The sequence below is a fragment of the Salvelinus fontinalis genome, chromosome 8 (genome assembly GCF_029448725.1).
Source record: "Salvelinus fontinalis isolate EN_2023a chromosome 8, ASM2944872v1, whole genome shotgun sequence".
Taxonomy (NCBI): domain Eukaryota; kingdom Metazoa; phylum Chordata; class Actinopteri; order Salmoniformes; family Salmonidae; genus Salvelinus; species Salvelinus fontinalis.
The window spans coordinates 1,963,039-1,989,557 of NC_074672.1; the positions used below are offsets into that span (position 1 = coordinate 1,963,039).

Consider the following 26,519-nt stretch of genomic DNA (forward strand, 5'->3'; position numbering starts at 1 on the left):
TATCACAAGTTTTAATAAACTGAGATACATCCCGCTTTAAACGTGGCCAGAAAAAATAACGAAGTATACGATCATACGTTTTACGAACACCCATATGACCTGCCACATCACCATGTGAAGTTTGCAACACTTTATTTCGCAAAGTAGTAGGTACAACTATTTGAAAGACTGGTTCTCCTAAACCCTTATCATAGTGTGGAACCCATTTCCTGACCAACAGCCCATCAAGAAGAAAATAACACTGAGCACTATTCCTCACCACTGAATCAGGAACCCCTTTATCAAACAGATCAGCCAAAGTAGTATCGGCTTTTTGCTCAGCCATCAATGAATCTCTAGAACTAGTCAACTGTTCTGTCTGGAGTTTGACTGGCAACTCAAGACTTTCTGGCTTACTCTCAATCTCCTTACGAGAGGCTGCGCGGGTAACCGCACAAACTGGAAATATCTCAGGAGACACACAGTTCTGATCCGGAGATTCCCTTGCAGGGGACACTGAAGGTTGCTTCTTACAGATGTTTAATTTGCCATCTGCCCACACCTTACTACCTGCCAAGTCATTCCCCAAAATCATGTGGACTCCCTCTACTGGCAACTGAGGTCTAACCCCAACATCTACATCACCCTCTATCAGACCACATTTTAGGGTAACTTCATGTAAAGGACAAGAGAATGGAACTAAACCCATACCACATACCATTACACAACGGCCAGTATCAGACTCTTTAGAGAACGGCAAAACAGATTCCAGAATAAAAGAATCTAAAGCTCCAGTGTCTCTTAGGATCTTGATTTTAACATTCTGGTTGCCATCTACCAGGGACACTACACCATCTGAAATAAAGGCTGAAAAATCACAGCGGGAAAACTGAGAATCAAACTCAACTAGTGGCTGAAACAGCTCACCCTGGTGGTCAGAGGCTGTAACAGGACTTGCCATCACAGCAGGTTTAACTTGAACTGACTGTTTTGATTTAAGCAGAGGACAATTTTTCTTCCAATGTCCTTCAACTAAACAGTAGCGACAGGTATTAGCATTAACCGGTGCTTTAAGTCCTCCAGACCCAAACTTCTGCCGAGGCCTTTTGAAAAAATCTCCAAAAAAAAGTGACCTCCTATTCCTAGGAGTAAAGTTATTTTTATGGTACATATCACTGTTTGACTCAAAATGGCTTTTATGTGTTAGCCTGTACTCATCTGCAAGGATTGCTGCATCACTTGGAGACTTAACTTTACGTTCATTCATGTATGTAGCAACCTGGTCAGGAACAGAATTTTTGAACTGTTCTAACACAATCAAATTAGACAGACCCTCAAAAGTACTAACTTCAGAAGCTGTACACCAACGATTAAATGCAGAAGTTAAATCACAAACAAACTCAGAATAGGTTTGTGAATCTAACTTTTTCCTGTAACGAAAACGTTGACGATATGCCTCTGGCACAAGCTCGTAGACCTTCAGAACTGCTGATTTAACTTTAGCATAAACTTTACTGTCAGCTACACTCAGTGCTGCAAAAGCCTCACGTGCTTTACCTGTAAGTACACATTGCAACAACGTAGTCATGTCCAAATCTGACCAAGCTCTAGCTTCCGCAATACGCTCAAATAAAGTAAAGTATGTGTCTGGATCTGACTCATCAAATTTAGGCAACAAACGAAGATTCTGTGAAACATCAAACTGTGGTAGTCTTTCCGGTCTATTAGCATTTCTCAATCGCTCTATCTCTAATTGCATTTGCATTTGCTCTAATTGCATTTGCCTTTGCATTTGCAACAGTTCCCTCTGCTGCTCAAAAGTTAATGAAGGGCTAGCCTGAAAACTTGCACCCTCACTACTAGCAGACTGACCGCCAAAAACACCCATTTCCCTAAGACCCTGCTTTAAGCTAGTTTTAACAGTCTCTTTAATTTTTTTATCAACAATCTCAATCTGATAATGTTCAGCAATTTCAATTAACTGCTCCTTAGTACACAATTCTAAGGCTACCTCTGAAGGAGCTTGAACAAAACTACTCAAAATGGAAGACATTTTCCTCAACCAATACAACTATTACAAATGCTCAAAAAAAACACAACTCACCTGCTGTCAATCTGGGTTCAAGGACAAGAGCCACACCCCACTATCCTCCAAAAACTACTAACTAACTGGCCCTGGTCTTCGTGCAGTCACATGTGGTGGGGTTTTATGCACACAAAACCAGTGGAGTGGAAAAGACAACCAGAAACTGGCGGCCCTCCCATAACCACGGAGGTGCTCCCGAGCCGATGTAGGGGAAAAGGGAAAAGGATGCTCTACCCACGTTCACTGCCACCTAAAACAAAAACACCACAAGCCTCCTATTGACACTTGCTGATATGCCTGAACAGGAGAGGACTCCCACCTGAACAAAACCCAGAAAAACACACAGTGAATTGCTTAGCTACCAAGCTAACTGAACCAAAAGAACACATGGCTCTCAACGCTCTCTTCAACAAAATTGGCCCAACCAAAACATCCACTCAAACAAAAAAAATTGTCAATCTGAACTAAACTAACCCAAGTTAACTACTATCCCGGACGAGTCCCCACTTGTCACAAGCCGGCTCATAGCCTGTGACAAATGAGAGGACACGAACAACAGGTATAGGCCAATTCAAAAGTGTTCTTTATTATTAAACAAACTATTAACTTAAACTAAGAAACAGGAATGAGGTGTGGATGTATCAGAATGTAAGGTGTATGTAAAGTGCACGGGTGCATGAATATGTGTGTGTGAACATGACTGAGTGAAAACTATGCAAAACTAAAAAGGAACAAACAAATCATGAGCATACCTGGAGGAGCAGAGAGAGAGAGAGAGAGATGATTAGTAAGCAGTTTTATACATGAGTGCTATGGTCCCGTGTGGCTCAGTTGGTAGAGCATGGCGCTTGCAACGCCAGGGTTGTGGGTTCAATTCCCACGGGGGGCCCAGGATGAATATGTATGAACTTTCCAATTTGTAAGTCGCTCTGGATAAGAGCGTCTGCTAAATGACGTAAATGTAAATGTAATGTTATACCCTGAGCCCAGGTGGCTCCAATCACTTAACGACCCTCCTCTGCCTGCAGGAGGAACCGCCCCCTGCACTGCAGAGGAGGAGCCGTGACAAGCTGTAGACCACACTATTTACCAATAAAGTTTTTTTCTATAAACCACAAATCAGTACTGGCACTAAGACCGCACTCAATGAGCTGTATAAGGCCGTAAGCAAACAAGAAAGTGCTCACCCAGATGCGGCACTACTAGCAGCCGGGGACATTAATGCAGGGAAACTTAAATCCGTTTTACCTCATTTCTACCAGCATGTTAAATGTGCAACCAGAGGGGAAAAAACTCTAGACCACCTATACTCCACACACACAGATGCATACAAAGCTCTCCCTCGCCCTCCATTTGGCAAATCTGACCATAATTCTATCCTCCTGATTCCGGCTTACAAACAAAAACTAAAGCAGGAAGTACCAGTGACTCGCTCAATAAACAAGTGGTCAGATGACGCAGATGCTAAGCTACAGGACTGTTTTGCTAGCACAGACTGGAATATGTTCTGGGATTCTTACGATGGCATTGAGGAGTACACCACATCAGTCACCGGCTTCATCAATAAGTGCATCGATGCCGTCGTCCCCACAGTGACCGTACTTACATACCATTACATACCCCAACCAGATACCCCAACCAGAAGCCAACAGGCAACATCTGCACTAAGCTAAAGGATAGAGCTGCCACTTTCAAGGAGCAGGACTCTAACTCGTACGCATATCAGAAATCCCGCTATGCCCTCCGACAAACCATCAAAACGGCAAAGAGTAAATACAGGATTAAGATTGAATCGTACTACACCAGCTCTGATGCTCGTCGGATGTGGCAGGGCATGCAAACTATTACAGACTACAAAGGGAAGCACAGCCGAGAGCTGCCCAGTGACACAAGCCTTCCAGAGGAGCTAAATCACTTCTATGCTCGTTTCGAGGCAAGCAACACTGAAGCATGCATGAGAGTATCAGCTGTTCCGGACGGCTGTGTGATCACACTCTCTTTAAACAGGTAAACATTCAAAAGGCTGCAGGGCCAGACGGATTACCTGGACGTGTATTCTGAGCATGTGCTGACCATCTGGCAAGTGTCTTCACTGACATTTTCAACCTGTCCCTGATTGAGTCTGTATTACCAACATGTTTCAAGCAGCCACCATAGTCCCTGTGCCCAAGAACACTAAGGTAACCTGCCTAAATGACTACTGACCCATAGCACTCATGTCTGTAGCCATGAGGTGCTTTGAAAGGCTGGTCATGGCTCACATCAACACCATTATCCTAGAAACCATAGACCCACTCCAATTTGGATATCGCCCCAACAGATCCACAGATGATGCAATCTCTATTTTACTCCACACTGCCCTTTCCCATCTGGACAAAAGGAACACCTACATGAGAATGCTATTTATTGACTACAGCTCAGAGTTCAACAACATAGTGCCCACAAAGCTCATCACTAAGCTAAGGACCCTGGGACTAAACACCTCCCTCTGCAACCGGATCGTGGACTTCCTGATGGGCCGCCCACAGGTGGTAAGGGTAGGTAATAACACATCTGCCACGCTGATCCTCAACACGGGGGCTGCTCATGGGTTCGTGTTCAGTCCCCTCCTGTACTCCCTGTGCACCCATGACTGCATGACCAGGCACGACTTCAACACCTTCATTAAGTTTGCCGACGACACAATAGTGGTAGGCCTGATCACCAACAAAGATGAGACAGCCTATAGGGAGGAGGTCAGAGACCTGGCCTTGTGGTGCCAGGATAACAACCTATCCCTCAACGTGATCAAGACAAAGGAGATGATTATGGACTACAGGAAAAGGAGGACCGAGCACGCCCCCATTCTCATCAATGGGGCTGTAGTGGAGCAGGTTGAGAGCTTCAAGTTCCTTGGTGTCCACATCACCAACAAACTATCATGGTCCAAAGACACCAAGACAGTCACGAAGAGGGCACGACAAAACCTATTTCCCGGCTGGAGAATGACAAGATTTGGCATGGCTCCTCAGATCCTCAAGAAGTTCTACAGCTGCACCATCGAGAGCATCCTGACTGGTTGCATCACTGCCTGGTAAGGCAACTGCTCGGCCTCTGACAGCAAGGCACTACAGAGGGTAGTGCGTACGGCCAGTACATCACTGAGGCCAAGCTTCCTGCCATCCAGGACCTCTATACCAGGCGGTGTAAGAGGAAGACCCTAAACATTCTTCTTAATAACAGCTTCTACCCCCAAGATAGAACACTCCTGAACAGCTAATCAAAGGGTTACCCAGAACACTCTTTACTCTGCTGCTACTCTCTGTTTATTTTCTATGCATAGTCACTTTAAATCTACCTACATGTACATATTACCTCAATTACCTTCACTAACTTGTGCCCCCGCACATTGACTCTGTACCGGTACCACCGGTATATACACTCACTACTGATATTATACTGCTGCTATTTAATTATAATTATACATTTTTTTACTTATCTATTTTTTACTTAATTAACACTTATTTTTCTTAAAACTGCATTATTGGATAAGGGCTATGGGCTTGTAAGTAAGCATTTCACTGTAAGGTCTCTACACCTGTTGTATTTGACGCATGTGAAAAATTCAATTTGATTTGATTTGATTAGAATTCCTTTGACCTCATGGCTTGGTTTTTACTCTGACATGCACTGTCAACTGTGGGACCTTATATAGACTGGTGTGTGCCTTTCCAAATCATGTCCAATCAATTGAATTTACCACAGGTGGACTCCAGTCAAGTTGTAAAAAACGTCTCAAGGATGATCAATGGAAACAGGATGCACCTGAGCTCAATTTTGAGTCTCATAGCAAAGGGTCTGAATACTTACGTAAATATGCTTTGAAATGTGCCCCCGTCAACGGAGTGGACATGGCAAGTTCAAACAAACATACAGTGGGGCAAAAAAGTATTTAGTCAGCCACCAATTGTGCAAGTTCTCCAACTTAAAACAACGAGAGGCCTGTAATTTTCATCATAGGTACACTTCAACTATGACAGACAAAATGAGAAAAGAAAATCCAGAAAATCACATTGTAGGATTTTTTATGAATTTATTTGCAAATTATGGTGGAAAATAAGTATTTGGTCAATAACAAAAGTTTATCTCAATACTTTGTTATATACCCTTTGTTGGCAATGACAGAGGTCTTTTTAAGTGGGAGAACTTGCACAATTGGTGACTGACTAAATACTTTTTTTGCCACACTGTATACCGTGCCTTCGTGCTGGGAACCAAACACAGCAGAATATTACAAGGAAAAAAGGTTGAATGTCTCCTATTTGTTCTTAATATTTGGCAAAAGGTAAGTTAAAAAAAATGAAACTACGGAGACAGTTCTTCAGATTCCAGCATGTTCCTAGCGGTACACCCTGTAGCTGAAAAGGCTTGAATTCAATAATGGTCTATTAGCAGCAGTCTGAGCCCCTCGGCTGAGTGTCACCACTGCTCCGGCCTGCTCCCTTGACACAGGGTCCCTGCAAATGAGACCTGTTAACTACCATACGGAGGCTGCTCCCTTCCACGTGACACGCCGGCCCCCAAAAAATAGCCCACAGCTGGAGAACCAAAGACAACCTAAACACTGAGGCCCGCTCACCAATGTGTGCCTTCCTGGCCCTACCCTTTATACATTTTTCCACTGCTTTTTGAGGCAACCAGAAAATATATTGTCAAATAACTACATATTTTTATTTTTACAATAGTTGTCATATCATCAGGTTTGGACCTTTAATGCACTTTTTAGAGTGAGGAAGACACCCATGACACCCAAGGGAATGGCTGCCCCTTCTGTAGTCCAAGTTAGCATGTCCACACACTTCCCGGCCAGCAGTGGGCTTTGTTTCAAATGCTATGAAATAAGGAACAACCCAACAACACAAAAATTCCTTTGAAAATAGGAGACTGACTGACTGACAGACTGACTGACTATGGGTGCCAGAGTGTGTGGTAGAGTACATGCTCTCTGTGAGCCTGCCTATATAGCTAAGTTAATTAGCCGCACATCACACTCCCCAGTGGCTGTGGCTCTGGCATGGGCTTTTGGTGAGAGTAAAACAACGGGCTCTCGCTCAATGGGCAGTCGTGTTGAAGGGGCTGCCGTCAAGCTGTGCGGATCTCCGGGTCACTTTCACTTCTCAAAAGTTCTTACTGTTAGTTATTGAGATTATATCACTCAGCGATAAACTTTTAGCTTGGAGGTCTTTAGCTATTGAATCAGCATACCTCCGCTTTGAAAGTAACACAGTAATAAATACATGGTTCAACTGCAAATCCTCCACCTTGTGAGGGGAGTATTAGATGCCACAAGGCACACTGGATTATTATAATTATGTAAATAGTTTCTCGAGTCCAATTTTTTTTAATCACATTTAACCTTGACACAGGAAACCTTACTAAGTGGTAAACATACAGCAGCCCTGAATCCAGGGGCTTTGCACCAAGGTAGCAAAACATGAGTCATTTCTTCCAACATGAGAAGCATTGGCCAACTTCATCACAATGAAATCCAGTATCAATGGCTTCTTGAGTAACCTTAGTTATCTCTATTGGAGCCTAGAATAGTGCCCTGTGTGGTGAAGTCATGAGAAAAGACCAGCAGCTTTTTGGTCTGTCTGGTGAGTGGACTGGCCTCCGTCATCACCTGCTCTAATAGCCCTTTTACTGGGAGAGAGCAGGGATGGGATTCTCATCTCTCTATCCCTCCCTCCACCCTCCTGTCTCTCCATCCATGCCAGCAAGAGTACTGTCTCTTTATAACCATCCTCTGCAGGGTCTGAGACAACCGGATGCGTCCGTTTTTCAGGGGAAATGGAACGAGAGCCTGTGGCACGACTTCCGCTTTTGGATGTTAAAACCTCTCTTGGGGTTGTGGGACACTACCCACCTGCCCAACATCCAGTGAAATTGCAGAGCGCCAAATTCAAAAACAGAAATACTCATAAAAATTCATAAAACATACAAGTGTTATACATCGGTTTAAAGACCACGGTGTCAGATTTCAAAAAAGGCTTTACGTCGAAAGCATACCATGTGATTATCTGAGAACAGCGCCCAGGGGACAAATCATTACAAACAGTTACCTGCCATGTAGAGGAGTTACAAAAGTCAGAAATAGCAATAAAATTAATAACTTACCTTGATGATCTTCATATGGTTGCACTCACAAGACTCCCATTTACTTAATAAATGTTCGTTTTGTTCGATAAAGTCCCTCTTTATATCCAAAAACCTCAGTTTTGTTTGTGTGTTTTGTTCAGTGATCCACAGGCTCAAAGGCAGTCACAACAGGTAGACGAAAAATCCGAAAAGTATCAGTAAAGTTCGTAGAAACATGTCAAACAATGTTTATAATCAATCCTCAGGTTGTTTTTAGTCATAATAATCAATAATATTTCAACCGGACAAAAGCTTTGTCAATATAAAAGGAAAACAAGAAAGGCACACTCTCGGTCGTGCGCATGAAAAACCTCTGGGACACTGCAGTGTCCACTCATTCAGTGGTCTTACTCCCTCATTTTTCAGAATACAAGCCTGAAACAATTTCTAAAGACTGTTGATATCTAGTGCAACTTGAGTCCTAAGTCAATGGATACTGTAATTGCATTCAAAAGAAAACTACAAACATAAAAGAATCCCACTTCCTGGATGGATTTTTCTCAGGCTTTTGCCTGCCATATCAGTTCTGTTTTACTCACAGACATTATTTTAACAGTTTTGGAAACGTTAGAGTGTTTTCTGTCCAAATCTACCAATTATATGCATATCCTAGCTTCTGGGCCTGAGAAGCAGGCAGTTTATTTTGGGCACGCTTTTCATCCGGAGGTGAAAATAGTGCCCCCTACCCTAGTGATGTTTTAACAAGGTGACACTATATCTTAACTCCTCCTCCACATTTACTGGATTAGTTCAACAGTGCAGAAAAGAACCTCCACCGACTATTTTCTTATTTCGTCAAGACCAGAAAGGAAGAAACGCTGCTCTGGCGTTTCTTTTACGGCTGATAACTTAGGTTACTCTATCAATCACATCACTGTGTCCCCAGTGGACACAGGTCCTGCTTCGGCCCAGACAGTGTCTCCTGTGTCAGGCAGAATGGGAGCCATTGTGGAGGGGGGCTCTGGGGAACAGAACGTCCACACAAAGACAGGCTGGGTTGGAGGCGTGGGGTATTAGGGGGAGACAGCATCTCGCCCAACCTGACATTGTCTGTGACTATGCCACTTTAAGCCAGGCACAACAATAACCGAAGAGTCCTGCATTTAACCAGGGAGTTCTGCATTTAATGCAATGCACTACACTACCTCTCATCTTCAATGGTTTTGTATGGTAACTATGGGCCCTTAGGGATGGGCCACTGACAGGACTAATATGGCGTCTGAGATGGGCACACAGAGGACAGAGGACATTGCTGCTGACAAAGACAAGTGAAACCGGAGACACACAGTGACAGGTCCCCACTACTACAGACAAGGACCTTACTGAGAACCCCCAAAATGAATGCCCCTATTACATAAGAATTCCATTCTTTCTCACGTCATTCATTCACGCTTTGCTAATCTACTGTGGTAAATTAAATAGTTACATTATGTAAGATATCAGATAATAACACGTATGGTTTTACATATACCTAAGTATCAAAAGTAAATGTAATTGCTAAAATATACTTAAGGTAAGTATTGAAAGTGAAGTAAAAGTATAAATTATTTCAAATTCCATATACTAAACAAACCAGATGGCACGATTTATTTTTATTTTTATTATTTAGGGATAACCAGGGGAACACTCCAACATTCAGACATAATTTACAAACAAAGCATTTGTGTTTAGTGAGCCCGTCAGATCAGAGGAAATAGGGGTGACCAGGGATGTTCTCTTGATAAGTGGGTGAATTGGACCATTTTCCTGTCGTTAGCCATTCAAAATGTAACGAGTACTTTGAGTGTCAGGGAAAATCTGTGGAGTAAAAAGTACATTGTTTTCTTCATGAATGTAGTGAAGTAAAAGTAAAAGTTGTTAAAAATATATATAGTAAAGTAAAGTACAGATACCCCAAAAAATGACTTAAGTAGTACTTTAAAGTATTTTTACTTAAGTTATTTACACCACTGGCATTATGTGGGTTGAATGCTGTAACAACACAGAATAAAAAAATGTATTCAAGTCCCATGATGGTGTTGACAGCCCATTACTGCTTATCATTACTGCATATTAACCATCATTTTTTCACATTACTTTACGTTAATATAATATTTCAGTTGTGTATATTACATTTGTTTTATCTGATGACTTTATTATTTCATTCCAAGTCACCATCTCATCTCCATAGAGCTGCTGCCTATGCTTTCTGACAAAAATCACTATTTTGAAGTTCTACAAAGTAAATAAGGTATACTTTAATGATTGTTGAATACCAACTATCAATCACTTAGATCATGTATTTTCAGGTAGAGATACATTGTGAACAGTGGAGGCTGATGGGAGGAGCTATAGGAGGATGGGCTCATTGTAATGGCTGGAATGGAATCAATGGAACGGAGTCAAACGTGGTTTCCATATGTTTGATGTGTTTGATACCGTTCCATTCATTCCATTCCAGCCATTACAATGAGCCCATCCTCCTATAGCTCCTCCCACCAGCCTCCACTGCTCACGAAGCAACAGCTGCTCTCTACATCCCCCTCACAATACTGCATTCTTCTCTCTCTTCCGTAGCAGGCGTAAAAGAAACACAGACGTAGATGCTTAATGGATTATGGTCATTGTAGTTAATTACTACGTTTTAACCATTACTCTATGTACAATATTGGTCATGTTGGAATCTACAACTCCATACTACATCGCACAGTTCAGGCACAGTTCAGGCTGTAACTCATTTATCTCTTGAGAAACGGTGCAATGTGCACATTGAGCTCAGAAAAAATACAGAACAACATGGATTTCAAATAATTGAATCGGTCTGTCTATTAGTTGTTTAAAAAACAAAAAATAACCAACATTTCGGTTAATGTCTCAGAACTAGTAGGCCTATTGTGGCCTTTTTAGTGTGATATGTTACCATTAAATTAGTAATTGTGTTTCCATATCATCTTTGTTTGTTAATTTACACCTAACCCACTGTATTCTCTGTGAGGATTTGTCATAGACATAGACAGATGACACATCTCTGTATCTTTCCTATTGTGGCGCCTGTGAGAACACGTGCAGCCCCATTGAGCCCATCTCCATTTTGAAGTAGTCCATTATCTTCCTCCATTACTGCTATGAGTTGGCGATTTACTGCCACATGCAGTAATGGTTGGAATGTTTGTTCACGAGTATAATTCATTGGCTGACCTCTCCTGGTGAACTGGATGGAATTATGTGATCCTGTCTTTAACCCATAGGAAGTCCCACCCAGTTGACTACTTCAACATGTGAAATTCCTCAATGGCTAAAATGCTAAAATGGGCTTTTTGGCACTAGAATTGTCTAAGTCTATGTGATTTGTTACTCTAAGCTCTCAGCCAAACCAAAAAATGTAATTGTTCTGTGGCAAGGAGCTCATCCAACATACAGTACCAGTCAAAAGTTTGGACACACCTACTCATTCAAGGGTTTTTCTTTATTTTTACTATTTTCTACATTGTAGAAAAATTGTGAAGACCTCAAAACTATGAAATAACATATATGGAATCATGTAGTAACCAAGAAAGTGTTAAACAAATCAAAATATATTTTAGATTCTTCAAAGTAGCCACCCTTTTCTTGATGACAGCTTTCCACACTTGGCATTCTTTCATCCAGCTTCACCTGGAATGCTTTTTCAACAGTCTTGAAGGAGTTCCCACATATGCTGAGCACTTGTTGGCTGCTTTTCCTTCACTCTGCAGTCCAACTCATCCCAAACCATCTCAGTTGTGTTGAGGTCGGGTGACTGTAGAGGCTAGGTCATCTGATTCAGCACTCCATCACTCTCCTTCTTGATCAAATAGCCCTTACATAGCCCGGAGGTGTGTTGGGTCATTAACCTATTGAAAAACAAATGATAGTCCCGCTAATCGCAAACCAGATGGGATGGCGTATCGCTGCAGAATGCTGTGGTAGCCATGCTGGTTAAGTGTGCCTTGAATTCTAAATAAATCACTGACAGTGTCACCAGCAAAGCACCCCCACACCATCACACCTCCTCCTCCATACTTCATGTTGGGAGCTACACATGCAGAGATCATCTGTTCACCTACTCTGCATCTCACAAAGACACGGCGGTTGGAACCTAAAATCTAAATTTGGACTCATTAGACCAAAGGAGAGATTTCCACAGGTCTACTGTCCATTGCTCATGTTTCTTGGCCCAAGCAAGTCTCTTCTTCTTATTGGTGTCCTTTATTAGTTGTTTCTTTGCAGCAATTCGACCATGAAGGCCTGATTCACGCAGTCTCCTCTGAACACTTGATGTTGAAATGTGTCTGTTACTTGAACTAATTTATTTGGGCTGGAATTTCTGAGGCTGGTAACTCTAATGAACTTATCCTCTGCAGCAGAGGTAACTCTGGGTCTTCCTTTCATGTGGCGGTCCTTATGAGAGCCAGTTTCATCATTGCGCTTGATGGTTTTTGCAAATGCACTTGAAGAAATGTTCAATGTTCTTGAAATGTTCCACATTGACTGACCTTCATGTCTTAAAGTAATGATGGACTGTCGTTTCTCTTTGCTTATTTGAGCTGTTCTTACCATAATATGGACTTGATCTTGGCTATCTCCTGTATACCACCCCTATCTTGTCACAACACAACAGATTGGCTCAAACGCATTAGGAAAGGAAAGAAATTCCATAAATTAACTTTTAATAAGGCATTGAAATGCATTACAGGTGACTACCTCATCATACTGGTTGAGAGAATGCCAAGCGTGTGCAAGCTCTCATCAAGGCAAAGGGTTGCTACTTTGAATAATCTAAAATATATTTTGATTTGTTTATTAACAAATTGTTTTATTTTTATTTCACCTTTATTTAACCAGGTAGGCCAGTTGAGAACAAGTTCTTATTTACAACTGCGACCTGGCCAAGATAAAGCAAAGCAGTGCGAAAAAACAACAACACAAAGTTACATATGGGATAAACAAACGTACAGTCAATAACACAATAGAAAATATGTATACAGTGTGTGCAAATGAAGTAAGGAGGTAAGGCAATAAATAGGCCATAGTGGCGAAGTAATTATAATTTAGCAAATAACACTGGAGTGACAGATGTGCAGATGAGGATGTGCAACTAGAAATACTGGTGTGCAAAAGAGCATGATTCCATATGTGTTATTTCACAGTTTTGATGTCTTCACTATTATTCTACATTGTAGAAAATAGTACAATTAAGAAAAACCCTTGAACGACTCGGTGACCAACATTTTGACTGGTACTGTAAGTGGGATTGTGGTGACATCTAGCGGCAGAAATTGGTCACGACAGGTTTGAACGAAAGAAACCAATGGGCTTGCTGTTTACTCAGAACTGTTTCTCTTGACCAATCAATGCTAACGATGTTTTTATAATACAAAAAAAGAGAAAAAGATGAAAAAGATGGCGTTCATTGTCTTATAAATCTCTCTGAGTACCACGTTAGGCTAACGTTACATTTATACATTCTCGACGTTTCATGTGAGTATTAATTTAACTGGTAGTTTATCTATCTAACGTTACGTATATCATAGTATTCATATTGAATACGACAGGGCTCTCGTTTAACTTCACCCTGCCTGCACAGACAGACAGCTAGCTGTAGCTAGCTAGCCACTTTGCTGAGGAAGACAGATTGCTAGCTTGTCATGTTTTTGGTAGATAATTATATTTCTCAAATGTACATTATAATTAGTCAACAACTGTCGTGCAAACATAGTCTACACGGGGGAAAACAATACACGAGCTAGAAAGTCTCATCCGGTACGGTAGAGTGTGTATGTAGGAGTTATGCCCGGTTCTGCCGGTTCATGGGTATAGCGACGCGTTACGTGCGCCTGAGTATTCTTTGACATATCCTTTCCAGATTTCTTCAATACTTTTGTTACTTCTCACCATAGCAACGATGTTGGTTGAGCGCGGGCAAATTATCTGTGTGGGCAGGGTGTAATTTCTCCAAAATACGAATAAACAACTTTAACACTTTAAAGGCAGACTGGTTCTGGTTCATGCATGCGTGTCGGATCTGCACTACAAGCATCATTGCGGTCCGACGCATATTACATGAACCAGAGGTACATGCATAGCATCTAAGTCGTGAGCCAGCAGTGTCGACTATGCACAACTTTGTTGCTAGTTTCACCAAGAAAAACGTACATCATGGAGCTTATGACATTGACATATGCAAAAAAAAACGAACTCTTGAATTCCATGTAAGGCATGTGGTTGATAGATAATGTGTGTGCCACTTGTCAGTATGAAGGTGGTCAATTTGAAACAAGCCATCCTCCAGGCTTGGAAGGAGCGCTGGAGCGACTATCAATGGGCCATCAACATCAAAAAGAACTTCCCAAAGGGAGCCACATGGGACTACCTCAACTTGGCAGGTCAGCTGATTTATGTTGATCATCCATTTAAATGCACGGGAAGTGGAAAGTATACAATGAATGTGTATGATTTCATTATTGTTGCATTTCCCTATGTTCCAGAGGCTCTCATGGAGCAGGCAATGATTGGCCCTTCTCCCAACCCGCTCATCTTGTCCTACCTCAAGTATGCCATCAGTTCCCAGGTAAGGTTCACATTTTGAAAAACATATTTTACCATATACAACCTCAAAATACACACACATTCCAGACGATATGTGTAAATTATAACTTTTTGATAAAAGCATGAAAGTTGGTTCACCTGTACTGTTTGAGGCCCTTAACATTTTCAGATATGGAGCCATCACAAAAACGACTCATAGCGGCCATTTTCCATTTCACCATAACCAAATAATGTATTTTGCGTCATATCTCCTGAACCAAACATGAAAACATAGAACGTGTAATGTCTAACCCTATGTTTTGATGGTCAAGGATTACAATGGTGCCATGTACTACATCATAAACAGGTCAGTATATTATATAATGGTGGACTGCCATGGAAAGAAATGTACGCAATAGAATATTATTTCTGTGGCATACCGTTGACTATTGCTGTCGTCGTCTCCCCTGCCTTTAAATGTGGATACTGTGTGTAGGGTTCACACAAGGTGCTTAACCTGTCTAGGATCAGCGTGGCGCTAGCGGCACCCCCCCCCCCCCCCCCCCCACTGAAAAACCAGTGCCGCGAAATTCAAAAAAAATATTTTTTTTAAATATTTAACTTTCACACATTAAAGTCCAATACAGCTAATGAAAGACACAGATCTTATGAATCCAGTCAACATTTCCGATTTTTAAAATGTTTTACAGGGAAGACACAATATGTAAAGATGTACATCTATTACCTAAAAACACATTAGCATAATCCACCATCTTTTAGTTGTCCACCAACACCAGTAGCCATCACCAATTCGGCTAAACTAAGATATTTATAGCCCCTAACCAACAAAAAAACTCATTAGATGACAGTCTGATAACATATTTATGGTATGGGATAGGTTTTGTTAGAAAAAAGTGCATATTTCAGGTATATGGCATAGTTTACAATTGCACCCACCATCACAAATGGACTAGAATAATTACAATGAGCAACGTGTTTACCTAACTACTAATCATCAAACATTTCGTAAAAATACACAGCATACACGAATCGAAAGACACAGATCCTGTGAATACAGACAATATTTCAGATTTTCTAAGTGTCTTACAGCGAAAACACAATAAATCGTTATATTAGCTTAGCACATAGCAATTAGCAGCCCAGCATTGATTCTAGCCAAAGTGAGCGATAAAAGTCAACATCGCCAAAAGATATTAATTTTTTCACTAACCTTCTCAGAATTCTTCCGATGACACTCCTGTAACATCACATTACAACATGCATATACAGTTTGATCGAAAATGTTTATATTTAGCCACCAAAATCATGGTTAGACAATGTGAAATGTAGACAAGCTGGTAAAGAAAACGTCCTTGCGCCACTTAGACAGTGATCTACTCTTATACATAAATACTCATAAACGTGACTAAAAAATATAGGGTGGACAGGGATTGATAGACAATTTAATTCTTAATACAATTGCGTTATTACATTTTTTAATTTATCCTTACTTTTCAATACAGTTTGCGCCAAGCGAAGCTACGTCAAAAAACATGGCGTCCTAAGCCACTAAAATGTTTCGACAGAAACACGATTTATCATAATAAAAATGTCCTACCTTGAGCTGTTCTTCCATCAGTATCTTGGGCAAAGGATCCTTTCTTGGGAGAAATCGTCTTTTGGTGGAAAGCTGTCCTCTTGCCATGTGGAAATGTCAACTACGTTCGGGATGAACTGAAAAGCGTGCCCAACTTTTCACATCGTTGCAAAAATAAATGTCCCAAAATCGCACTAAACGGATATAAATTGCTATAAAACGCTTTAAATTAACTACTTTGTGATGTTTGTAACTCCTATAACGAGTGAAAAGATGACCGGAGAAATATAACAGGCTAAACTAACGCTTGGAACAGGAGAGGGTCGGTGTCTTCCACGCGCGTTACGCAGCAAGAAAAGACTTGCTAGCTAAAGGTTTTTTTCATTTGTAGGGCCTGTGAACGAGCAATCGAGCCCGTTGGAATCGTCATCACGTAAAGGCATCCAGGGGAAGACGTAAGAAGTGTCCGTATAGTCATAGCAACGACAGAGCCCTTTTAAATGACTTCAGAAAAGTGGCCAACGTTTCTCAAATCTGACTCCATGTCAGGGAAATTGCTGTAGAATGGGCTCTGTTCCACTTAGAGACAAAATTTCAACTCCTATAGAAACTATAGACTGTTTTCTATCCAATAATAATAATAATATGCATATTGTACGATCAAGGATTTTGTGGGAAGCCGTTTAAAAAATTAGCCACATTAGCATAAATAGTCTAAACAGCGCCCCCATCCCCAACAGGTTATTAAGGTACTCGAGTTTGGCACTCTGAAATTCAAGTACTGGAATACCTTAAATCAGACATTTTCTCAAGTTGGCACTTTAATTCAAATGAGAGGAGAACAGAAAATGAGGAAATGCGTTAATATTAGAAATGCCTTGGTCTAGCGAATTTATTTCCAGGCAGACTACCGAGTTTGATAAGTTTGTGTTTTGCGCTCTGGTTGCCAAGCGAGCTCGCTCATTCCACCCACACTGCCACTCAGACAGGCAGGTACAGAACTGACTGATTAGGCGCCGCCAAACGTCACATTGATGGTTAAAATGCCAGGCAAATATAGATTCAATCTTGCCTGGCGGGATATTGATGTTTATGAATGGGTTTTGCCAGACCCAAACAGGGACGTAGTGGTGGGTAAATGCCGTTTACGCACCTTAGTTTATTTTGTTCATTGTCGTTTACGCACTTATTGCATTCCCAGTGTTGCTCAAGGCTTCTTGATTGGCGTTCTAATCGCGCCTAACTCTGTGAATGATTCATGTATGCTCGTTATACTTGTCAGCTCCCCCAGCTTTGCCTTGTTAGCAGCGCATTCATTCGCCACCTTGTCCAACGGGAAACTCTGCCGTGTCAACAGAAATCCCCCAAACAAAAACCCTCCTTTGACTCGGAGAATGAGTAAATAGTCTGTGATATTTCAATCAGATGTCTAGCCAGCTAGATAGAAAGGCTTGAACCTAGGATTAAACCTAGAGGTGAACCAGACTCTGAGGTGTGGCCAGTCCTCTTCTGGCGGGTGGAGGTTATAAGAGTACATTGCCATTTTAAGGCCAGATTGTTCTTCAAGATGTTCATAGATGACCTGCATGGTCAAATAAAATTCACAGTGGTTGTCGAGGGCAACCGGTCAGTACCTCAGGTTTAAATGTCAATTGGCTTTTCATAGCCGAGCATTGAGTTAGAGACAGCAGATGCGGTAGAGAGGGGGAGTCGAAAACAGCAGGTCCGGGACAAGGTAGCACATCCGGTGAACAGGTCAGGGTTCCCTAGCCGCAGGCAGAACATTTGAAACTGGAACAGCAGCACGACCAGGTGGACTGGGGACAGCAAGGTGTCATCAGGCCAGGTAGTCCTAGGGGATCCTAGGGCTCATGTTCTCCGAGAGGGAGAGAGATAGAATTAAAGGGAGCATACTTAAATTCACACAGGACACCAGATAAGAAAGGAGAATTACACCAAATATAACAGACTGACCCTTGCCCCCTGGCACATAGACTATTGCAGCATATATACTGGAGACTGAGACATGCAGTGGGTCAGGGGACACTGTGGCCCCGTCCGACAATATACCCCCAGACAGGGCCAACCAGGCAGGATACAACCACACCCACTTTGCCAAAGCACAGCCCCCACACCACTAGCGGGATATCAACGGACCACCAACCGACTACCCTGAGACAAGGCTGAGTATAGCCCACAAAGATCTCCTCCACCGCACAAGCCAGAGGGGGAGCAAAACCGGACAGGAAGATCACGTCTGTGACTCAACTCACTCAAGTGATGCACCCCTCCTAGGGACTGGATGGAAGAGCACTACTAGTAAGCCAGTGACTCAGCCCCCGTAATAGGGTCAGAGGCAGAGAATCCCCGTGGAGAGAGGAGCCGGCCAGGCAGAAACGGCAAGGCCAGTTTGTGATTCCGTTGTCTTGCCGTTCACCTTCGCAACCCTGGGCCAGACTACACTCAATCATAGGATCTACTGAAGAGATGAGTCTTCTGTAAGGACTTAAAGGTCGAGACCGAGTCTGCGTCTCTCACATGGATAGGCAGATCATTCTATAAAAATTGAGCTCTGAAGGAGAAAGCCCTGCCTCCAGCTGTTTGCTTAGAAATTCTAGGGACAATGGGCCTGCGTCTTGTGACCATAGCATACGTCTATGTATGTACGGCAGGACCAAATCGGAGAGATGGGTCGGAGCAAGCCCATGTAATGTTTTGTAGGTTAGCAGTAAAACCTTGAAGTCAGTCGTAGCCTTAACAGGAAGCCAATGTAGAGAGGCTAGCACTGGAGTAATGTGATCAAATATTTTGGTCCTGGTTAAGGTTCTAGCAGCCGTGTTTAGCACTACCTGAGGTTTTTTAGTGCTTTGTCCGGGTAGCCGAGAGTAGAGCATTGCAGTAACCTAATCTAGAAGTGACAAAAGCATGGATTAGCTTTTCTGCATAATTATTTTACAAAAAGTTTCAGATTTTTGCAATTTTACAAAGATGGAGAAATGCTGTCCTTGAAATATTCTTGATATGATTGTCAAAAGAGAGATCAGGGTCCAGAGTAAAGGCGAGGTCCTTCAGGTTTATTTGAGACGACTGTACAACCATCAATATTAATTGTCAGATTGAACAGCAGATCTTTGTTTCTTGGGACATGAACTAGCATCTCTGTTTTGTCCCAAGTTTAAAAGTGAAACATTTGCCGCCATCCACTTCCTTATGTCTGAGACACAGGCTTTCGGGGTAGGCATTTTGGGGTTTCACCATGTTTCATCGAAATGTACAGCTGGGTGTAGTCGGCATAGCAGTGAATGTTGACATTGTGTTTCTGAATGACATTACCAAGAGTTAGAATATATAGTGAAAACAATATTGGTCCTAATAGGGAACCTTGAGGAACGCCGAAACTTACAATTGAGTTGTCAGAGGACAAACCATCTACAGAGACAAACCGCTATCTTTCCGACAGATGAGATCTGAACTAGGCAAGAACTTGTCCGTGTAGACCAATTTGGGTTTCCAATCTCTTCAAAAGAATGTGGTGATCGAGGGTGTCAAAAGCAGCACTAAGGTCTAGGAGCACGAGGACCGATTTACCACCTTTACGACGGCAGTCTCAGTGCTATGATGGGGTCTAAAACCAGACTGAAGCATATACATTATTTGTCTTCAGGAAGGCAGTGAGTTGCTGCGCAAAAGCTTTTTAAAAAGTATTGAAAGGAATGGGAGATTTGATATAGGCCGATTTTAGTTTTTTATATTTTCCGGGTCAAGGTTTGGCTTTTTCAAGAGAGGCTTTAATACTGCCACTTTTAGTGAGTTTGGTACACATCTGGTCGATAGGGACAGGAGGGCTTCAACAGGAGGGCCAAGCACAGGAAGTAGCTCTTTCAGCACAACTGAGCTTTGGAGAAATACGCAGATTCAAAGTGGAGTCTGTAATTAGTTTTTTAATGATCATGATCTTTTCCTCGAAGTTTGAATTTATCACTGCTGAAGTGAAAGCTAACCTCTGTTGAATGCTGCTTTTTAGTTAGCTTTGCGACAGGATCAAAAATACATTTTGGATTGTTCTTATTCTCCTCAATTAGGTTGGAAAAATAGGATCGAGCAGCAGTGTTAAGCAACTGTTAAGGCTACGATTGACTCTTCGATATTGCACGGTACTGTCTATCCAAGTTAGTTGGAACGGAAATGGTGGAGCACAATCACAGTTCCAATTTTTTGGGAAGCTTTCTTCAGGGCTCGGGTATTTTCTGTATACCAGGGAGCAAATTTCTTGTGACCAATGTTTTGTTTTTAGGGGTGCGACTGCATCTAGGGTATTACGCAAGGTTAAATTAAGATCCTCAGTTAAGTGGTTAACCGATTTGTGTACGTCGATGTCCTTGGGTAGGTGGAGGGAGTCTGGAAGGGCATCTAGGAATCTTGGGGTTGTCTGAGAATTTATAGCACGGCTTTTGATTATCTTTGGTTGGGGTCTGAGCAGATTATTTGTTGCGATTGCAAATGTAATAAAATGGTGGTCCGGTAGTCCAGGATTATGAGGAAAAACATTAAGATCCACAACATTTATTCCACGGGACAAAACTATGACCAGAGTGTGGCAGTGAGTAGGTCCGGAGACATGTTGGACAAAACCCACTGAGTCGATGATGGCTCTGAAAGACTTTTGGAGTGGGTCTGTGGACTTTTCCATGGGACAATTGAAGTCACCAAAAATGTGAATATCTGCCATGACTACAATGTCTGATTAGGTATTCAGGGAATTCAGTGAGGAACGTTGTACACGGCCCAGGAGGCCAGTAAACACTAGCTATAAAAAGTGATTGACTAGGCTGCATAGATTTCATGACTAGAAGCTCAAAAGACAGTCTTTTTTTTCTGTAAATTGCAATTTGCTCTCATAAGTGTTAGCAACACCTCCGCCTTTGCGGGATGCACGGGGGATATGGTCACTAGTGTAACCATGCGGAGAGGCCTCATTTTAACACCTTACATTCATCAGGCTTGGGCCATCTCTCAGCCAGGCCAGTCACTTCAAGATTATGATTAGTGATTAGTTCATTGTCTACGACTGCCTTGGAAGTGAAGGATCTAACATTAATTAACCCTATTTTGAGATGTGAGATCAATCTCTTTCAATAATGACAGGAAGGGAGGTCTTTATTCCAGTGATATTGTTAAGGCGATCACGTATGTTTTGCTCAACCTAGATCGAGGCACAAACATGGTCTCAATGGGGATAGCTGAGCTGACTACACTGACTGTGTGCTAGTGGCAGACAGAGTTCACTAAGCTGGCAGGCTATCTCATTGTAGCGCTAGAGGAGTTACACGGGGCTCTATGTTCATAGATGAGAGCACCCCTCCAGCTAGGATGGAGTCCGTCACTCCTCAGCAGGACAGGTGTGGTCCTGTTTGTTGGTGAATCCCAGAAAGAGGGCCAATAATCTACAAATTCTTATCTTTTGGGAGGGGCAGAAAACATTACAGCCTCAAGTAGAGGTCGAACGATTATGATTTTTCAACACGATACCGATTATTGGAGGATCAAAAAAGCCGCTACCGATTAATCGGCCTATTTTATTTGTAATAATGACAATTACAACAATACTGAATGAACACTTATTTTAACTTACTATAATACATCAATAAAATCCATTTAGTGAAACATGTTCAATTTGGTTTAAATAATGCATAAACAAAGTGTTGGAGAAGAAAGTAAAAGTGCAATATGTGCCATGTAAGAAAGCTAACGTTTAAATTCCTTGCTCAGAACATGAGAACATATGAAAGCTGGTGGTTCCTTTTAACATGAGTCTCCAATATTCCCAGGTAAGAAGTTTTAGGTTGTAGTTATTATAGGAATTATAGGACTATTTCTCTCTCTACGATTTGTGTTTCATGTACCTTTGACTATTGGATGTGCTTATAGGCACTTTAGTATTGCCATTGTAACAGTATAGCTTCCATCCCTCTCCTCGCCGCTACCTGGTCTTGAAGCAGGAACACATCGACAACAGCCACCCTTGAAGCAGCGTTACCCATGCAGAGCAAGGGGAACAACTAATCCAATTCTCAGAGCGAGTGACGTTTGAAACGCTATTAGCGCGCACCCCGCTAACTAGCTAGCCATTTCACATTGGTTACACCAGCCTAATCTCGGGAGTTGATAGGCTTGAAGTCATAAACAGCGCAATGCTTGAAGCATTGCAAAAAGCTGCTGGAAAAATGCACGAAAGTGCTGTGTGAATGAATGCTTACGAGCCTGCTGGTGCCTTCCATCGCTCAGTCAGACTGCTCTATCAAATCATAGACTTAATTATAACTTAATAACACACATACGAGTCTTAGGTCATTAATATGGTCGAATCCGGAAACTATCATCTCAAACAAAACGTTTATTCTTTCAGTGAAATACGGAACCGTTCCGTATTTTATCTAATGGGTGGCATCCATAAGTCTAAGTATTCCTGTTACATTGCACAACCTTCAATGTTATGTCATAATTCTGGCAAATTATTTCGCAATGAGCCAGGCGGCCCAAACTGTTGCATATACCCTGACTCTGCGTGGAATGAACGCAAGAGAAGGGACAAAATTTCACCTAGTTAATATTGCCTGTTAATAACCTGGATTTCTTTTAGCTAAATATGCAGGTTTAAAAATATATACTTCTGTGTGTTGATTTTAAGAAAGGCGTTTATGTTTATGGTTAGGTACACGTTGGAGCAACGACAGTCCTTTTTCGCGAATGCGCACCGCATCGATTATATGCAACGCAGGGCACGCTAGATAAACTAGTAATATCATCAACCATGTGTAGTTATAACTAGTGATTTATGATTGATAGATTTTTTTTTTTTATAAGATAAGTGTAATGCTAGCTAGCAACTTACCTTGGCTTCTTACTGCATTCGCGTAACAGGCAGGCTCCTCGTGAGGCAGGTGGTTAGAGCGTTGGACTAGTTAACCGTAAGGTTGCAAGATTGAATCCCTGAGCTGACAAGGTAAAAATCTGTCGTTCTGCCCCTGAACAAGGCAGTTAACCCACCGTTCCTAGGCCGTCATTGAAAATAAGAATGTATTCTTAACTGACTTGCCTAGTTAAATAAAGGTGTAAAAAAAACAACAAAAAAAAACATTTCCGATTGAAATCGGCCCTAATTAATCGGCCATTCCGATTAATCGGTCGACCTCTATCAAGTCTTGGGTATGATGCTACAAGCTTGGCACACCTGTATTTGGGGAGGTTCTCCCATTCTTCTCAGCAGATTGTCTCAAGTTCTGTCAGGTTGGATGGGGACCGTCGCTGCACAGCTATTTTCAGGTCTCTCCGAAGATTTCCGATCAGGTTCAAGTCCGGGCTTTGGCTGGGCCACTCAAGGAGATTCAGAGCCTTGTCCCAAAGCAACTCCTGCGTTGTTGTGGTTGTGTGCTTATGGTTGTTGTCCTTCTGGAAGGTTCTCCCATCTCCACAGAGGAGCTCTGTCAGTGACCATCGGGTTTTTGGTCACCTCCCTGACCAAGGTCCTTCTCCCTTGATTGCTCAGTTTGGCTGGGCGGCCAGCTCTAGGAAGAGTCTTGGTGGTTCCAAACTTCTTCCATTTAAAAATGGAGGCCACTGTGCTCTTGGTGTCCTTCAATCCTGCAGAAATGTTTTGGTACCCTTCCCCAGATCTGTGCCTCGACACAATCCTTTCTCGGAGCTCTGCGGACAATTCCTTTGACCTCATGGCTTGGTTTTTCCAATCAAGTTGTAGAAACATCTCAAGGATGATCATTTGAAACAGGATGCATCTGAGCTCAATTTCGAGTCTCATAGCAAATGGTCTGAATACTAATGTACATAAGATTTTTATTTTTAATAGATTTGCAAACATTTCTAAACCTGTTTTCACTTTGTCATTATTGGGTATAGTGTGTAGATTAATGAGGGGGGGGGGGGGATTTAATCCATTTTAGAATAAGGCTGTAATGTGATAAAAGTTGATCTGAATAATCTCGGAATGCACTGTAGTTGTTCTGTGGGTGTCACTGAGTAGGCTGATACACCATTTCATGGGGGCATAATCTATAGGTTAGGCCAGGGTTTCCCAAACCCGGTCCTGGGGCCCCCCCTGGGTGCAAATGTTTTAACCTCGCACTACACAGCTGAATCAAATAATCAATGCTTGATGATGAGTTGGTTATTTGAATCAGCTGTGTGTAGTACTAGGGCAAAAAAACGAAACGTACACCCAGGGTGAGCCCCAGGACCGAGTTTGGGAAACCCTGGGTTAGACTGTACAGTGCAATATGATTGTCCAATGCACACAATCTACTGACTTTGAAGGTGATTTTCCACAGTCATTGTTCTGCAATAAGAGCTAAGACGCTAATATTTGTTTATACTCTTGAGAATTGTTTTCTGTGGATGTCACTGAGTACGCTGATACCCCATTTCATGGGTGCACAATCCGTAGCTAAGGCTTTACAGTGCGTAGAAGTATGCCCCCAATGCAATTATGCAGTTTAATGCTTCCACAGTTGGATTTCAACAGTTTTTTGGTCCAACTAATGAATCATTGTATTTCATTTTAAATGATGTAACAACATTCCAATCTAGTCCAAATATGGCATGATTTCCCTGTGTATTTGTTTGCTTTGCTTTCAATGAGGGAGTTTTTTCTAAAGGCAAACTGCAAATTCTACTTTTGTGGCTAATCGTTATTGTGGCTAGTGTTCAGCAGGAGGGACAACTTTGGCAAACGTTTAGATGGATAGAAATGTATTATGTAGAACAAACATGCCTCTGATTAAAATCAATCATGTCAGTTCTATTAATAACATTTCTATCTGCACTGTACCAAAACAGTTTTGTACTAAACATGCCCACTGAGCTACATACGAACCCCACTCTGCCCATCGCTTGTCTGTCTGGAAAGCTTCCTCAAATGAACACGTGTGGTGGGCAGGGTCGGAACAGGCTGACCCCACCCACAGCCCATACCGCCCGTTCCGTGGCGTAGGGTTTCTCTCTAGCGGTTAGAGCGTTTGGCCAGTAACTGAAAGGTTGCTAGTTCGAATCCCCGAGTCGACAAGGTGCAAAATCGGTCGATGTGCCCTTGAGCAAGGCAATTAACCTTAATTGCGCGAGTCACTATTAATAATTGCAGACCCTGGCCGTTACCCTACTCTCCGAGGGTGTCTCATGGGGAGTGAGATGCAAAAAAACACGTTGTGAAATAGGACACATATTAGCATCTACCCAAATTAATATTATAAAATCTATGTCCAGATATTTTCATAGGCCTTCCTGTGTTCCTTGAATTTACACAGTATCCACTTTCACAACAGCGGCGGCAAGACGACAGCTGAAATAATATTATTTTGCGTACGTTGTCAGGAAGTGTTTTTATTGGAATTCTTCCCGTTGCTTACCATGGCTCTTTACCATTGTTATATAACAATCAGAACTGTTTCTGGTGTACATGGCACCGTTGGGATCATTGACCAACAAAACATAGTTGCAGACCTCACCCTTTCTGTGTTATCATGTTTGGTTCGGGAGATACGACACAAAATAAATGTTTTCGTTATGGCGGAATGGAGAATGTTTCTGCGATGGCTCCATATCTGAAAATGTGCAGGGCCCCAAACAGTACAAGTGTACTAAGTTTCATGCTTTTATGAAAATATGAACATCTCAAATTTGTTTCATATTGCTTGACTAATGTAAGATCTGTCTTTGGTTGTTGGATTATTGAAGAGTTATTCTGCATATTCTTCCCATGGTAGGAAAGACAGTGTTGGAGATTTGCTGGTGAAAAGTGACAAGCGGTGCTTGATTATTTATTAATAGAAATGAATTATTATTAATAGAAACCATTGTATTTCCTCAGATGGTCTCTTATTCAAGTGTACTCTTAGCCATCAGTAAGGTGAGTTGGGTTCCTCTTTCTGTCACCAATAACAACTGTCTGACCGCTCCCAGACATGCATGCTTTCATCGGATGACAACTTGTCTGACATGCTCCTTTTTGTTCCCGAAGTTTGAGGACTTCTCCAGAGAGCTCTGCGTCAAGTCCCTGTTGGAGATAATGGACATGTTCTGCCACCGTCTCAGGTACTACACACTTGCTTTATCCCGTCCCACTCCCGTCCTGTTATATTCTTCCTT

General features: G+C 42.0%; 1 protein-coding gene across 3 annotated transcripts in view; it reads left to right on the forward strand.

Annotated features, from left to right (window-relative positions):
- Nucleotides 1-13,608: 13,608 nt before the first annotated feature.
- The window catches only part of LOC129860362 (mediator of RNA polymerase II transcription subunit 24), a 34,738-nt gene continuing 21,827 nt past the window's right edge, over nucleotides 13,609-26,519 (forward strand). For all 3 annotated transcript variants that reach the window (XM_055930698.1, XM_055930700.1, XM_055930701.1), the window contains exons 1-5: nucleotides 13,609-13,720; nucleotides 14,495-14,625; nucleotides 14,728-14,810; nucleotides 26,242-26,280; nucleotides 26,392-26,465. In XM_055930698.1, the coding sequence (XP_055786673.1) occupies nucleotides 14,496-14,625; nucleotides 14,728-14,810; nucleotides 26,242-26,280; nucleotides 26,392-26,465 (326 nt within the window). In that variant the 5' untranslated portion in view covers nucleotides 13,609-13,720; nucleotide 14,495. The remainder of the gene's footprint in view (nucleotides 13,721-14,494; nucleotides 14,626-14,727; nucleotides 14,811-26,241; nucleotides 26,281-26,391; nucleotides 26,466-26,519) is intronic.